This window comes from Wickerhamomyces ciferrii, contig 00074 (assembly GCF_000313485.1).
Source record: "Wickerhamomyces ciferrii WGS project CAIF00000000 data, strain NRRL Y-1031 F-60-10, contig 00074, whole genome shotgun sequence".
Classification (NCBI taxonomy): domain Eukaryota; kingdom Fungi; phylum Ascomycota; class Saccharomycetes; order Phaffomycetales; family Wickerhamomycetaceae; genus Hansenula; species Hansenula ciferrii.
In genome coordinates, this window is record NW_011887666.1 from 1 (window position 1) to 16,096 (window position 16,096).

General features: G+C 28.7%; 11 protein-coding genes across 11 annotated transcripts; 6 read left to right on the plus strand and 5 right to left on the minus strand.

Moving 5' to 3' along the window:
* Positions 1-2,361: 2,361 nt before the first annotated feature.
* Positions 2,362-3,320, plus strand: PAN6 (pantoate--beta-alanine ligase PAN6; the record flags this gene model as incomplete). Its single annotated transcript, XM_011276563.1, has 2 exons — positions 2,362-2,482; positions 2,554-3,320. The coding sequence occupies 2 exons, from the start codon at positions 2,362-2,364 to the stop codon at positions 3,318-3,320; spliced, it is 888 nt and encodes a 295-aa protein (XP_011274865.1).
* An 89-nt stretch (positions 3,321-3,409) lies between these two features.
* Positions 3,410-4,036, minus strand: BN7_2804 (uncharacterized protein; the record flags this gene model as incomplete). The annotated part of the gene is made up of 1 exon (XM_011276564.1): positions 3,410-4,036. One exon carries the CDS (start codon positions 4,034-4,036, stop codon positions 3,410-3,412), a length of 627 nt encoding a protein of 208 aa, XP_011274866.1.
* Positions 4,037-4,298: 262 nt separating this feature from the next.
* On the plus strand, positions 4,299-4,856 carry MRPL20 (mitochondrial 54S ribosomal protein mL58; the record flags this gene model as incomplete). Its single annotated transcript, XM_011276565.1, has 1 exon — positions 4,299-4,856. One exon carries the CDS (start codon positions 4,299-4,301, stop codon positions 4,854-4,856), a length of 558 nt encoding a protein of 185 aa, XP_011274867.1.
* A 157-nt stretch (positions 4,857-5,013) lies between these two features.
* BN7_2806 (uncharacterized protein) lies at positions 5,014-5,670 on the minus strand (the record flags this gene model as incomplete). Its single annotated transcript, XM_011276566.1, has 1 exon — positions 5,014-5,670. The coding sequence occupies one exon, from the start codon at positions 5,668-5,670 to the stop codon at positions 5,014-5,016; it is 657 nt and encodes a 218-aa protein (XP_011274868.1).
* Positions 5,671-6,375: 705 nt separating this feature from the next.
* Positions 6,376-6,582, plus strand: BN7_2807 (uncharacterized protein; the record flags this gene model as incomplete). The annotated part of the gene is made up of 1 exon (XM_011276567.1): positions 6,376-6,582. The coding sequence occupies one exon, from the start codon at positions 6,376-6,378 to the stop codon at positions 6,580-6,582; it is 207 nt and encodes a 68-aa protein (XP_011274869.1).
* Positions 6,583-6,813: 231 nt separating this feature from the next.
* Positions 6,814-8,808, plus strand: BN7_2808 (HBS1-like protein; the record flags this gene model as incomplete). The annotated part of the gene is made up of 1 exon (XM_011276568.1): positions 6,814-8,808. One exon carries the CDS (start codon positions 6,814-6,816, stop codon positions 8,806-8,808), a length of 1,995 nt encoding a protein of 664 aa, XP_011274870.1.
* Positions 8,809-9,040: 232 nt separating this feature from the next.
* UFE1 (Ufe1p) lies at positions 9,041-10,026 on the minus strand (the record flags this gene model as incomplete). Its single annotated transcript, XM_011276569.1, has 2 exons — positions 9,041-9,726; positions 9,969-10,026. The coding sequence occupies 2 exons, from the start codon at positions 10,024-10,026 to the stop codon at positions 9,041-9,043; spliced, it is 744 nt and encodes a 247-aa protein (XP_011274871.1).
* Positions 10,027-10,312: 286 nt separating this feature from the next.
* CDC21 (thymidylate synthase) lies at positions 10,313-11,233 on the plus strand (the record flags this gene model as incomplete). The annotated part of the gene is made up of 1 exon (XM_011276570.1): positions 10,313-11,233. The coding sequence occupies one exon, from the start codon at positions 10,313-10,315 to the stop codon at positions 11,231-11,233; it is 921 nt and encodes a 306-aa protein (XP_011274872.1).
* A 191-nt stretch (positions 11,234-11,424) lies between these two features.
* On the minus strand, positions 11,425-13,230 carry SGO1 (Sgo1p; the record flags this gene model as incomplete). The annotated part of the gene is made up of 1 exon (XM_011276571.1): positions 11,425-13,230. The coding sequence occupies one exon, from the start codon at positions 13,228-13,230 to the stop codon at positions 11,425-11,427; it is 1,806 nt and encodes a 601-aa protein (XP_011274873.1).
* Positions 13,231-13,731: 501 nt separating this feature from the next.
* Positions 13,732-14,901, minus strand: BN7_2812 (putative nitronate monooxygenase; the record flags this gene model as incomplete). Its single annotated transcript, XM_011276572.1, has 1 exon — positions 13,732-14,901. The coding sequence occupies one exon, from the start codon at positions 14,899-14,901 to the stop codon at positions 13,732-13,734; it is 1,170 nt and encodes a 389-aa protein (XP_011274874.1).
* Positions 14,902-15,382: 481 nt separating this feature from the next.
* On the plus strand, positions 15,383-16,029 carry PSF3 (DNA replication protein PSF3; the record flags this gene model as incomplete). The annotated part of the gene is made up of 2 exons (XM_011276573.1): positions 15,383-15,439; positions 15,604-16,029. 2 exons carry the CDS (start codon positions 15,383-15,385, stop codon positions 16,027-16,029), a joined length of 483 nt encoding a protein of 160 aa, XP_011274875.1.
* Between the last annotated feature and the right edge of the window lie 67 nt (positions 16,030-16,096).

A 16,096-nucleotide genomic window follows, 5' to 3' on the forward strand; every position in this document is an offset into this window, starting at 1 on the left:
ATCGAGTACACTTTGGGTACTGAGCGAAGTAATATATAATTATAATTATGACTTTTAGTTGATTTTCGATGAGAAGAATTTATCATGAAATTTCATGACTTTCAATATATTGACAATTCTTAATCAATATATGGTTGATATTGTTATGATATATATACATGGAAGATTATTTGTAATTTTTGCAATTAAACAACTAATTGGGTACATATATATAGCTGCAAATATATATCTTGTTGAATCATATTCATCATCATCATCATCATCATCATCACCATCATCATGAAAATTGAAATAGCAGGAAATATAATTGAAATTTTTTCAAAATCATATGAAGATTCACCTAAACCTGAAGAACCTGAAGCTAAAGAAGCTAATAATTTATTACTTGCTAAATCACCAACACACTTTAAAATAGATCATGAAACTTTAAATAACTTCCATAAGGATAAGGTTAATAACAAGCTAATTAATGTGTTTAAAGAAATTCCTAAACCAATGAAAGAACTTACATTAAATTATAAATCTATCTGGATGATATGGAGAAAAATTGGTGAATCAACTTCAGTGATTAGACAGGCTAGATTTGAAATTTATTTAATACCTGGATATGATCCTAAGGATTTTTCAATTGAAATATTATCAAATTTAATTAAAAATTTCCAAGGTGATATACCTGCTTTTTTAAACACTGAATTATTTGGTAATGGATTGGATATGATTGAAGAAAACAAATTTATAATGTATATTGATCAGAAGGAAGACCCAAATGAAGTATATTTACCATTAAGAGTCATTCTGGAAAGTTTAGTTACATACTTGATGTCAAATGAATATGAAACTCGTGGTTCATATGATCATCTAGTTAAAGCATATGAATTCAATTATAAAGATGAAGTTAAGATTATGGCAATATGGGGAGAAAAGATAACATCAAAAAATTATGATGATATCTTGGAACAATTGAATTACATGATATCAAATGATGTTTTATCTGAATATCAATTTAAGAGGCTGATTGCATTAGTTCCTGGTTATCTAAATTATGACTTTATGGGTAAATATGATGAGCTTCCACCAAGTTATGGTTCGAGTATTAAGGAGTGAGTATGATAATTTGAAGTTGAGAATGAGACACACCACTCATTGTTACCTCTAGTATAACGAATGATATGAAAATTGGTAAGTTGTAGTGAATTTCCCTTTAAAAATTTTTTTTTTTTTTTTTTAGTTCTTAATAAATGTCTATTTCTATACCCTCTGTCAAAACTCGTAGTGTATCACTCTCGGTAAATTGATAAATCCCGGCCAACAAAGGAATTTACCCGGAACTTTCCACACCAGCAATTCTCCATAATATAAAAACAAGACCGATGGCAAAACAAAACCAACACTTTGATCTTACACAAATCAACAATTAAACAATTGAATTGAATTGAAAAATGCCTGCTGAATTATTTAAAACTAAAGTGAGTGCATTGAGTATTGTCTGGGGATTCTTGAGGTTCAATTACGGGTTCAATTGAGTTAGAATTGATCTAGAATTGATCTCTGAAGGAAGGACAAGAAGATCTTGAGATTCAAAATCATAGGGATCCACTAACAATCGATGGTTTAGGCTGAAGCTGTTAACAACTTGGCTCAAAAACCAAGTGATGATGAATTATTAAAATTATATGCCTTATATAAACAAACCACTGTTGGTGATGTTAATACTGATAGACCAGGGATCTTTGCTTTAAAAGATCGTTATAAATGGGATGCATGGAATGAACAAAAAGGTTTAGCTAATGATGAAGCTGAAAAAAAGTGAGTATGATGATGTGTTGTTATTATATTGGATATGTTACTAACTTTTGTTTTAGATATATTGAACTTGTTGATGAATTGATTAACAAATATGGTTCCAAATAAGTTTCTTGAACTTTTGATTATCAATTGCTTTCCTTACAAAAAGAGATTTAGTCATGAATGAATGGTTTATTGATATATGATGATATAATTTGCTTTATAATTATAGCTTTATAAATTTATTGAATGATATTTATTGTAGAGATTTATTAACCTTTTGAGCTGTAGTTGTATGAAGTGAATCTTAAACCAATTCTTGGATTACGCCTAGTGTCCAAGGATACCTTCCTTCTATTCGAATGGATCATTTTGATCTCATTTTGACCTCTATCTGATTTCTTTCCATTGATCTCTTTTTGTTGATCTCGTTTAACATTTGACAGCTTTTGTATATACGAAAATTAAAAAAAAAAAAAAAAAACCATAACCGTTGAACTAAATTTCTCGAGATTTCAAACATTGATCTAACACTTTTAGCTTCTAAAGTTCCATATCAAAATACCATACAGAACCATGACTGATATTAAAATCATAAGAACTGTCAAAGAACTACGTTCATGGAAATCCACAACCTCAGGTTCAATCGGATTTGTTCCAACAATGGGTGCTCTTCATAAAGGTCATCTCTCACTTGGTAAGTGAAATCCTATGAAGTACAATGATCCAAAGTACTAATAATCCACCCAGTTTCAAAAAGTTTAGAAGATAATCCATATACCGTTGTATCAATATTTGTTAATCCTTCACAATTTGCTCCAGGTGAAGATTTAGATTCATATCCTCGTACATTTGATCAAGATTATTCAATATTATCAAATCTTAAAATACAAAACAAGACAGTCTCTGTTATATTTGCACCAACAATCAGTGAGATGTATCCATCAGGTATAGATTTGGATTTAACAAAGCAAAAAGGTGCTTTTGTCACAGTATTAGGTGTTAGTGAACAATTAGAAGGTAAAACAAGACCAAATTTCTTCCGTGGTGTTTCCACAGTTGTATTGAAATTATTTAATGCGGTTCAACCTCAATTTGCATATTTTGGACAGAAAGATATTCAACAAACTGTTGTCTTGAAAAGAATGGTTAAAGATTTATTATTACCATTGGAAATTATTGTTATGCCTATTGTTAGAGAAGATTCTGGTTTAGCTTTAAGTTCAAGAAATAGTTATTTATCTGAAAGCCTAAGATCAAGATCATCAATTATTTATGAAAATTTACAAGAATGTGAAAAAATTTATCAAGAAAGTCATAATGAATTAACAAAAGATGAAATTGTTTCAAGATTTATTGATTTGATTAACAATGAACCTGATTTCCAAATTGATTATATTTCATTAGCTAATTTAGAAACACTTGAAGAATTAAGTACAATTAAACCAGGTCAATCTGCTGTTTTAAGTACAGCGGTTTATGTTACAGAAAACAATCGTACAATAAGATTATTAGATAACATTATCCTAAACTAAAACCACCCAAGTCATCCATCCACATGCAAAAAAAGTAATAAATAAAATAGATATATATATAGCATTCAATTTTAAATTGACACATATTCTTAATAATGATTTTTACCACGACAATCAGATCTATCAGGCCCTGGACCTACCAAAGGCTCATGATTAACCACACCAACTTTAAAATATTTTTTTTCAAAAAATTCATACCAACCTTTTAATCTTCTTTTTTCACTTGGTTCTAAATCTCTAATATCATAATTTAATTGATTTAAACAATTTGTTGCATAAGCTCTAGCACAATCTTTACCTGCTAAGTAATTATATGAGCCACCAGGTCCATAGATCCCTGGTGAACTACTAACATCAAATACAGTACCATTTATACCAATATAAATAGGTTTTCCTTCAATTGAACCATTAAATTTTGATAATTCTAAATCTGTAAGGTTTAAATAAGATCCAAAGATTTGAAATTTTAAGAAATGTGGATCAATTAATTTTCCTTCGTATCCAAATGTCCCTGTCCCTGTGAACCACCATGAGATTGAAACTAAAAGAACTAATAAACCTAATAACATTCGTATTATATCAAAGAAACTAAAACTTATGGTATCATCATCATCTTGTGGAATGGTTGTGGTTTTCTCTGTGGTGTTATCGTCTAATTCTTCCACCTTGTTGCTCTTGTGGATCACTTTGACACCTCTGTACTTGAGTTCGTCCATCTTGACTTGGTTATATGGAAGCTGATGAACAGAATTAAAATCAAAATCAAAATATTCAAAATCGTTTATTTGTAAGTAATATAGATCCGGTAAACGCACTCCATCACCAATAAAAATTTACCCGGTACGATGTTTTCGCGAATTCTTATAGTTTTTCAGTTTCTTTCATTGAAAAGTGAAAAATTACATATGGTGAACTAAATTAACTACGGTGGATTTGAAAGATATTGGTACTGAAAGCTATCAGTATATTCCTAAAATCATGTTTAATATAACCCAGAGAGTCATAAGGGCACCACTTGCCACCCGTCAATTATCAAACATTTCAAAATATTCAGAAATTCCAAATACATATAATAAAAAAACTTCATCATGGAAACCAAAACATAAAAATCCAAAAGGTCTTATTTATCATCCTGCACCTTCAGTATCTTCACCAACTATTGAAACACCTGATTTATTTTTACCACAAAATGATCCACGTAAAGGTTTAAATTTTGGTGAAATTAATCCAATTGATATACAGAATGCACCAGCTTTATCAATACCAAAAATTAAAAACTATATATTAAAACCTGAAGATGTTGAAGAAATCCAAAGATTAAGATTAGGTGAACCTTATAAATATACTAAAAAAGTGTTAGCCGAGATGTTTAAAGTTTCAGAATTAACAATTAGTTTAGTTTCAAATCAATCCAAGGAAAGATCAAAAGATATGAATAATAGATTAGAAATTATTAAAGATGGTTGGTCAAAAGGTAGAAAATTCGCAAGATCTGAAAGAGTTAAAAGACAAGCATATTGGTATCGTAATGAATAAACAAAGCATATTGGGGGTATACATGTAAATAGATGTAAAAACAAACGTTATATATTTAATGTTCTTTCATTGTAGATGGCTTCATGAAAACATGGTTTGGTAAGGACAATTTTGGATCTATAAATGGTATTTTCTATTCAAAAGGTATATATATTGTCTATTCACTTGATACAAAATCACCAAATTCTAAATCACTTTCATCAGTTAATTCATTTTGTTTATTATTATCAATATGTTCAATTTGTGAATCAGTGGGACTTGATAATTCAATATTTAATTTTTGGAAATTTTCTTGTAAATCATTAATTAAATCATTATGAGTATCTAATGCAGCTTTTGCATGTTTTTTAAAATCTTGTAATGAAATATTAAAATCTGAAGATTTTGTTTGATTTAAAAATTTTAATCCCAGTCCTAATTTCTTATCTTGAAATTCCAATATAACACTATATATTAGTTTTGAATTTGTAATTTGAACATTATGACCATCTAAAGTATAAGGAATATTACCAAAAATATCATTTGTAATTCCATTATTATTAATCAATATTATATTTCCTTGTATTATTTGTCTTTCATTTATAGAATCTTCATCAATATTCATATTCATTATAAATTCAGTTTCAACAAATTTTAATTTCCCTTTCCAAACAATTTCATTTAAATCCCATGAATTTATATCAATTATTGAACTAGAAGTAGAATCTGTCGTTATAGGTGGTGGGATCTTGATTAAACATACATCATCAGCTCTAAACAATGTCTTTTCCACACGATCTTCACTAACAAAGAATTCATCATCATTATTCATCATAACAGTATACCAATTGAACCAAAAACTAAAACCCAGCCTAATCAATGTAATTAACCACCAAATGTATCTAAAAATCTCTAAAAATCTCTAGTTTCTTATCCTAAACAGCCTAATATCAACCAAAACAATCCAATTGCAAATGAATACCAAAATAACCAATTAAAGCAGTTGTTAATTATCTTGACTAAATTTGTGTCTGATTTTTGGTGTCAAAAGAATAAAAATAAATTTAAATTGTCTTTTGTGATTTTGCTTTAGTTTGCTGTTTATAGGAATTAGGCGGAGGGTTAGGCAGAAGGTGAACTGGTTCTAGGCAGAGCTTAGGCGGAGCCCTGTCTAAGTTCAAGGCAGAGAACACCATGATTTCCATTCGCGAATTTTATGAAAAGTAAACAAATTTAAACGCCATCGAAGTTTTGAAAGTTTTGTTAGAAGTCATCAGGTCAAAACAGGTCGAAAAGGAAGGAATTTAGTCCAATTGAAGTGTGAGAATGTCACAGAGATTTGATGATGACGGTATGTTGGAGTGGTGCTTTTTCCTGGGCTGAAATGGTGGTTTTAAGTGATTTTTGAGTGATTTGATATTAACAAAAGTATAAAACAGATCTAGAAGATTATGCTAATGATGAAGAATTTTATGAAGATGAAGGTGTGTATTGAAAAGTTTTCCTGCTGACTATGGTGATCACTAACAAGCTGATAGTTATGAATTCAGAAGATGAAGAAAAAATGGATGAAATGTTACCATTGGTTAAAGCTGAATTGAAAGATTATACTGGATATACTGATAAAGATATTACTGATTCTTTATGGAATAATTATTTTGAATTGGAACCAACTTTAAAAGAATTGAAAAGTGAGTTATTGATTATTACTATTAAATGTCCTGATCAATTGACTAACATGGTATAGAAACTTTTAAGAAGATTACACCAAAACCAAAAGTTGAAGGTATGTATCATAATTATTGTATTCAATTTTCTTTTTTTATAATGTTGTTCAAAATTGGGTTATAATTGAAGAAATATCTAATAAACCTTCACAAAGTTCTTTTTAGTTGAGAAAAAAAGGTAGGAAATATAAGAGAAAACCAACATTTATCATTCAATTTTGGTCAATAAAAAGAAGAATAATCTTTATCAAATGAGATCCAAAATGACTAATATATATGATAAAGAAGGGAAAGGTTTATCCAAAATTCAATTATTAGCAAAAGCAAGAGCTGAAAAAAAAGCTGCAGCTTTAGAAAATTCAAAACAAAATGATGAAAATAAAACTTCATCAATTTCAATTTTAGATAAATTAAAAGGTCAACAATCTCGTTCACAAAATAGACCCCCGTTATCTTCAAGATCTAGTTCAAGCTCATCATCACAATCAAGCTCCATTAGATCTTCAAAATTATCTTCATTAGCTTCAACAAGATCAAAATTAGGTAATAGACCAATCCCAAGTCTACGACAATCTAAACCTTCATCGAAAATAGATTTATCAAAACCTATAATACCTAAAGAAGATATCAGGATTGAACCAAAAATCAAAGAACCAAAAACCAAAGAACCAGAAAAACCATCATTTGTTTTATTAGATGTAAAATTTGATAAATCACCATTTAATTCAATTTCAAATAATAATATTTCATCATTTATACCCAAATTTTCAACTTCTTCATTTGATCAACAACCAATTCAACAACAAACTTATAAAAGAAAATTAGAAGAATATCATTTAACTTCTATTTATTCACCTTTTGCTAATGAATCTATAGCTAAAAAAATTAAAACAAATTTTTCTCAACCAAGTCCTGATGACGTTATACTAAATGCTCAAAAACAAGCATTTGAAGAAAATTCAATTGCAAAATCTAAAAAACAAGAAGAATTACAATTATCAAAAGATGTATCAAATTTAAAAATTACTCCAAAACAATCAACAAAACCAAAATTTAAAATTGATTTAAATCAAGAATTATTGAAAAGACAAGAAAAACCTCATACAAGTTTTGTTGTTATTGGTCATGTTGATGCAGGTAAATCTACATTAACTGGTCGTTTATTATTAGAAAATAACGTTGTTGACAAGAATACTTATACAAAATTGAAAAGAGAAGCTGAAAAAGCTGGGAAAGGTTCATTCCATTTAGCTTGGGTTATGGATCAAACAGAGGAAGAACGTAATCGTGGTGTTACTGTGGATATTTGTACATCTGAATTTGAAACACCAAATGCAAGTTTTACAATTGTTGATGCTCCAGGTCATAAAGATTTTGTTCCAAATATGATTACTGGTGTTTCACAAGCTGATATTGCAGTATTAGTTATTGATTCTTCAACTGATGCATTCGAATCAGGTTTTAATTTAGATGGTCAAACTAAAGAACATACTATATTGGCAAGAAGTTTAGGTATAAATAAAATCATTGTTGCTGTTAATAAAATGGATAATAATGATTGGTCACAAGATCGTTTTGAAGAAATTAGAGATCAATTAACTGAATTTTTAAAAATTACTGGGTTCCAACAAGATCAAATTCAATTTATTCCATGTTCTGGTCTTAGTGGTGTAAATATTTCTCAAAAACCATCAACTGAAGATGAATTACGTAAATTAAAATGGTATAATGGAGATTCTTTATTAAGTGCTTTGGAAAATTCTGAAAAATTTTCAAGAGATTTTAATAAACCATTTGTTATGAGTATATCTGATATTTCATCAAATTATGAATTTTCAGGTAGAATTGATACTGGTACAATTCAACCTGGTGAAACTGTCTTATTTGCTCCATCAAATCAAGCAGGTATAGTTGATTCTATAGTTATTGGTAATAATAATAATAATTATAGTAACAATAAAACTAATGTGGCAATTGCAGGTGATCAAGTTACATTGAAAATTAAAGATGTTCAAATTGAAGAAATACAAATTGGTGATGTTATATCAATAGTTACAAATGAAATATCTTCATTATCAAAATTTGAAAGTAGATTAGTTTTATTTGATTTGAAAAGACCATTATTATTAGGTACACAATTTGTTTTATTTAGAGGTAATGTTCAACAACCTGCCAAAATTACCAAGATTATATCATTATTAGATAAAACTACTGGTAAAATTACTAAAAAAAACCAAAACATTTAAGTTCAAATCAATCTGCAATGGTGGAAATTGAATTAATTGGTAGACCTTTACCTTTACAAATTTTTAAAGATAATAAACAACTTGGTAGAATTGTTTTAAGAAAAGATGGTTTTACTATTGGTGCTGGTATTGTTGAATCTTATAATATAGAGACATAGATCAATATACACATTACAAAAAAAGACTTCATAAAAATGCCATCATTTAGTGTAGATGTTTTTTTTGCTTTTTTCTACCATGCTATAAAATCATAAAATAAAATAATTGAACCTAAAGTAATTGCAGTAAACATTACAATTTTAGAAGCATAATTACCTTTACCTTTAGCTTTTTTCAAAATTTTATTACCCTCGACAATATCAATTTCTGTTAAATCATGTTCATTAACTAAATTTTGAATATTTTCAGATTGAATTGTTAAATGTGCACCTAATTGAGATTCTAATTGAGCAATTTCAATAACACTTTTGGAAATTTGTTCAACTTTTGCTAAATCTTCTAATTTTGCATCAAGAATTTCACTATTTTCTTGTTGTAAAGTTTGTAATTGTTCTTGTGATAATTGATTAAATTCATTTTCATTATTTGGAATTTCAGGTATTAAATCAATATTAAAAGATTCAGCATTTATTGAAGAAATTTTTGGATCAAAATTACCTAGATCAACATCACGTTTCCTTGATAATCTTGTTTCTTGCATATCTAATAATAATTTTGAAGTATCTCTTAATTCATAACTTAATGATAATAATATCCCTTCTCTATGTTTATTAATTGCTGATGATTGAGATTTATTAAAAATTGAAAATTGTTTAGAATTTGATCTTTTTTGTTCATAAGATTCTAAAAATTTTAATCTTTCGTCATATTTTTTCAATTCAATTCTTGATTGTGTATCAATTTCATCTCTTTCAGATTCTGTTAAATTATTTGATGAGGTTGTTTGATTATATTTACTTGAATCTGATTTTAAATAATCTGATTTAATACTTTGTAAAAATCTTCGAAGTTCTGTGATGTGTGTATACTATATGAAACATCCTAGTCAGTATATCATCAATATTAAAAGAAAAACAACAAATAACATACTAAATCTAATGATTCTTTAATGAATGTATCTGACACCAAAGCATTTGAAGGATTAATTGATGGCTCAATACCTCTTTTTTTCTCAATTTTTTCCACAATATCACTGAAAGTTTCCGTTAGATTACCCATATTGTTCTTATTCTCTTCACTGGTATGAATTCTAGTTGATTTTGTTCAGCTTTTACACACAAATCTTGTAATTCAAATGTTCAAAATGTTTACGATTGTTATTATGATCTGGTAAAAGCGCCCTCGGTTTTGATTTCTCAGTCACATGACTTGTTTTCACCGGATTTCAAAAAGTTCAAAGACGCGAAATTTCAATTGTTTATATTAATTTTAACGCGTCTTGAAACTTTTCAACTGTTTATAATACTCATCATCTAAACATTGATAAAGTAATAAAGATATCACAATGACCCAAGAAGAAAAGAAACAAAAGGTATCAACAAACCTTGAAGAAAAAGCCTATTTAGACCTTTGTGAACGTATCATAAATGAAGGTGAACATCGTCCAGATAGAACAGGTACTGGGACATATAGTATATTTGGTCCACCACAATTAAGATTTAATTTAAAAGATGATACATTCCCATTATTAACTACCAAAAAAGTCTTCACAAAGGGTATCATATTAGAATTACTTTGGTTTATTCAAGGTTGTACAGATGGTAAAAAATTAAGTGAAAAAGGTGTTAAAATTTGGGAAGGTAATGGAAGTCGTGAATTTTTAGATAAATTAGGTTTAACTGATAGACGTGAAGGTGATTTAGGTCCAGTTTATGGATTCCAATGGAGACATTTCGGTGCTAAATATACTGATTGTGATGCTGATTATTCAGGTCAAGGTGTTGATCAATTAGCTGAAGTTATTCATAAATTGAAAACAAATCCTTATGATCGTCGTATTATAATGTCTGCATGGAATCCACCAGATTTCCCAATTATGGCATTACCACCATGTCATGTTTTTTCACAATTTTATGTTAATTTTCCTAAAGAAGGTAAACCACAATTATCATGTTTATTATATCAAAGATCTTGCGATATGGGTCTTGGAGTTCCTTTTAATATTGCTTCTTATGCTTTATTAACTAAAATGATTGCAAAAGTTGTTGATATGGATTGTGGTGAATTTATACATACTATGGGTGATTCTCATGTTTATAAAGATCATGTTGATGCTTTAAAAGAACAAATTACAAGAGAACCTTATGAATTCCCAAAATTAATTATTAAAAGAGATATTAAAGATATTGATGATTTTACTTATGAAGATTTTGAAATTGTTGATTATAAATCACATCCAAAAATTGCAATGAAAATGAGTGTTTAAAAGCTATTATATAAATATATAGCATAGGAGTTTACATATATTTCAATTCGTCCTTGAACTGTTTTGGTTTTTTTAGATATTAATACAACATTTATAATTATTATAATTTTCTTTAAAAAAAAAAGAGTCATTCCTATTTTATTCACATTATACTTTTAAGCTATTTCAATATATAGTCTTTTTCTCATAATTCACAACAGTGAACTATAACGCCTACTTGCAGTATTAGAACCTGCACTTTGTCTTCTTGTCTTTTTAACACTTGTATCTGGTGTACCTTTATACGTCTTTGGAACACCAACTTCACATTCATCAACTAAATCAAAAACTGATAATTCAGAAGCATCAATATCCAGTAATTTTTTGGATGGTTTAATATCTTTTTCTTTTTTAGATAATTTATTTTGAATTTGATTATTATTTGAATTTAAAGTAGCTAATGGTTTTCTTCTTTTAGTTACATTTATACTATCTTGTTCTAATAAAGGAGCAGGTCTTTTCTTAAGTTCTTCGATTGGATTTTTGGTTTCTTGTTGTGCAACCACTGGTTTTGGATTCTCAATCTCAGTTTCCATGTGTGTAGATTTTATTGGTGATTCTCTTGAAGCTTTTAATAAATGTTCATCAACACTTGGTATTTTAGAGGATGTAGGTCTTGAATTTGGTTCAGACTTGATATAATCTTCACCAGCTTCCGCAACAGCATCTGTTAATTGTTCAGATTCACGTCTCATTTTCTTTCTTAATGAAGGTTCGGCATAGTTAACAGATTTACCTCTTGTTCTTGATTTTCTTGTTGATAATTCTGAAGAAATTTGAATTGGCATACTTTCATCTTTTGAAGATTTTGATTTTTGCTTTTTAGATTTTGTATGTTTTATTTTACCAGTATCTTGAAGAATTAAATCATCTGCTTTATCTTTACTTTCATCTAAATCAATCCATTGTATTTCATTATCGTCAAGTATAGAGTTTGATTTGCTTGTAACAGTATGTTGTGTGTTAACTGATCCACTTGTTAAACTATGTATTTTGGCTTGTGATTCTTCTTCAGTTGTTACCTTCAATGTATTATCTGGTTCAACATATACAGAAAATCTTGGATTTGATTCAGGTTTTCTTGGTGATGAGAATTTGATTGGAGACAGAATGGCTGCTTGTTCAAATTCAGATTGTGTTTTTGAATGCTGTGGTTGTATTTCTTGTTGAGATTCTTGTTGATCAAATTGTTCAAAACTTTTTTCAAATTGTTGTTCTTGTTGTTGTTCTTGTTGTTGTTCATTATCTATTTCTGTTTCCTCTGGAATAAAACCTTCATCTAACATTTGGTCTTGGAAATTTAAAGCTTGTGAATAATCATGATAATTTTCATTGAATGGATTTATTGAATCATAATTACTTGGTAATTCATTACGTTCCAGTTCTTCAATATTAGTTTCTTTTTGAACTTCTTCTGCTTGTTCTTCCTCTGGTGATTGTGGTGGTGGGATATAGATGGATTGTCTTCTTGAACTTTTACGTCTTCTATCAGAAATATAACTCTTGGAAGGACTTTTAACATCATTAAATGAAACTGTTTTTTCTAATGAATTATCTTGTGATGATGAAACATTTTGTATCAAATTTTGTAAATTAATTGAAGATGTTGATAAACCTTCATTATTTCTTATAGTGGAAAACATTTGAAACATTTCTTCAAATCTTTGACTAACACCATTTTCTATAATATTTAATTTATCTTCAAGCCATCTTCTTTTTTCATCTTCACTTTTAGCATTGATAGCTCTTAGTTCAATATTTTGTTGTATAAGCTCTGAGATTTTAATCTCTAAATCTGCAACTTTTGTCATTAAAGTGGAATTTTTCTTAGCTAAAGCTTTGTTTTGTGATAGAATTTTTGTTTTAAATTGATCTGATGAATTAGATGATTGAGGTAATGTATTGAATCGTAAGTTTCTTGAAGGGGAATTGTTAAATCTGTTTATTGAATGTGACATGGCATGTCCTGCCTTGTGATAAAGACTGTTTTGTTGAAAATCTTGAGCTTCTGGGGGAGACAAATTAATGAATCTTCCTTATGATATGAACCCACCTTAAATATACAGCAGACGCGGTTTTCTTATTCCAAAATTGATGACCTCCTATTTCAGCTGATAAACACCCGATTGAACTTGAGAAAATTGATATAGCTCTTTATGATAACCTTGATATGATCTAGCAGCCCTTATTTACCACCAGCAACAACTTGTTCCACGCTTTTTCTTTAGTGTTTTTGTAGTCTTTTGACATTGTTTACAATGTTGGAAATCTCAAAATTTAACAAAAACAAAAACAAAAAAAAAACAAGTCGCGATTTTTGTTGGTTTGGACACTCAGATTTGAAGCTGTCAGAGTATAAGTGTCAGTATTAACTATGGGAGAATTACATGGATTTACTATAAATAGTGCTTTTAAAATAGATAATGGATTATATATTCTCTAATTAAATATAGTACCACTTAATAGCCTTTTACTTTCAATTCACTAACAATTTGATCGAAAATTTCACCTGCATCATTAGTATTTCTTCTTGATAAATGATAATTAGAACCAGCTAAAAATGCACTATATGAAGTTTTACAGCCTGAATTTTTAGCATCACCACCTAATGTTTTGAAAATTGAATATGGTAATGGATAATCTGGAATAGTATGGGTTGGTGATGATGTTAATTCTTTCAAATAGTCAGTTTCAATAGTTCTTAAATTTCTACCAGAAATTGCAGGTGACATAATTGTTTTTGGTGCAGGATTTGATTTAGTTAACAAGTCTTTATGAATTGGAGATGTTGTAGCCTGTGAGGTTTGAAGCCAGACTGTACCTAATTGAACACCAGCGATCCCGTAATCAAGTACTTTAGAAATAGATTCACCATTATAAAGACCACCAGCTGCAACTAAAAATGGAATTTTATCACTTTCACTTAAATTTGAATCAATATATCCAACAATTTCTTTTACTAAACCTTCAGTATCCAATTTATCATCATTTGGATCATTTGCAATAAAATTACCTCTATGACCACCAGCTTCCCAACTTTGTAAAATAACACCATCAACGCCAGCTTCTACAACTTGTTTAAATTCTTTTAAATTTGTAACTGAAATGAAGACATTAATTCCTGATTGTTGTAATGTTTGTAAGACTTGTAAATTTGGTAATCCAAAATGGAAACTAATAACTTTTGGTTTCAATTTTAATAATATTTGAATAACTGGATGTGAATCAGTTTCAATGCTTTTAAAAGTTGGATATGGTACACTTAATCCCTTAGCTTTGGAGCTAATTTCAATATTTTCCTTTTGATAATAATTATGGATTTTTTGAACCCATTGACTATGTTTTGTTTCATCATGGATTGGTACATCATGAGTGAAAAAATTTAAATTAACATTTCTTTTCAAATTTTCATCTTGAACTAATTCTTGGAATTTCAACAGTTGTGTTTCAACGGCTTCTGGATTTTCACTATGTGAACCAAGTGGTATAGATCCCAAACCTCCTTTTTTAGTAACAATGGCTGCTAATTCCAAAGTACTTGCACCAGCCATTGGAGCTTGAATTATTGGAACTTTGATATCCAAAGTTTTCAAGAAAGTATTGATTTGTGATTTCATTCTTAATGCCATGGTAGACAAACTCTTATGAACTTTGAATAAAATATCACATATATGAGGAATTCTGATTAATATATAACTTTTACAAAAGATCAAAATATTCGTTGACAAATCATTGAGATGAAATCAAAATTTAATATCCACTTCATTCGTTTGTGCGAATCGCGGATATCTGGGGAATAATGGAATAATGGCAACAAACATCGATATTTACGCCCTCTAGTAACTGAATTCAGTATATATCAGTCATCTAATTGTCCTTTATTTGTCTAATTGGAAGTGAATTGAATATAAAATTATCTTCAAATGTCTTTATATAAATTAAAAATGTCCCAGGCGTTTTAGACATTCGTTTCCCTGGAAATGTTTTTGTCCGGATTTTTTTGGGACTTTCTTTAATTTTTGGTGTCGCGTTTTATTTTCATAAGTAAAATTTCAATATTTTGATTAACATGATCAGTGAGATTTAAGCCAAAAAGTCAAAGAAAAAAACATGTCGTATTACGATCTAGATGATATTATAAGTGATGGTCAAGTGAGTTGTTCCCTGGTAGCTTTTCCTGAGCTTTAAACTAACTGATTTCCAATAGAAAATACCCTGTAAATTCAATATTAATGCTAAAGGTTTAGGTTATCTAGAAGGTAATCCTGGTAAAAATGTATGTATTATGAAGAAAACTCACCCACTTGACAATAACTAACAGATTCATAAAGATTGCTAAAGATACAAAATTAGAATTGCCAATATGGATAGCTGAAATTTTAGCAATCTGTAGTGTATCAGATGATTCATCATCATTTTTCATAGAGATGATACAACCTGAAGCAATTGGTTCAAAAGTTATGAATGCTATTAAAACAAGTCCCACAAGTATTGATATTCATTCAATTTCACAACATTATTACTCATTAGTGGAAAAATGGGGGAAATTATACACAGATAAAAAATTAGTTGATGTTGTTCAACAAATGTTAAAAGAACGTTCTGAAGAAATTAATAATCATGCTCAAAGTTTAAGAGGTGCTCAACAAGAAACTTCATTTTTATATACTTTAGATGAATTTGAGAAACAATTGTATAAAATATCACATGAAAGTCATAAAAATTTGAAGAAATGGCTACAAAATGAATCATCATGAATTTATGAAATTTTAATTTGCTACATATATACCCATAATTTTAATAAAGAAAATCATTAATTTTTTT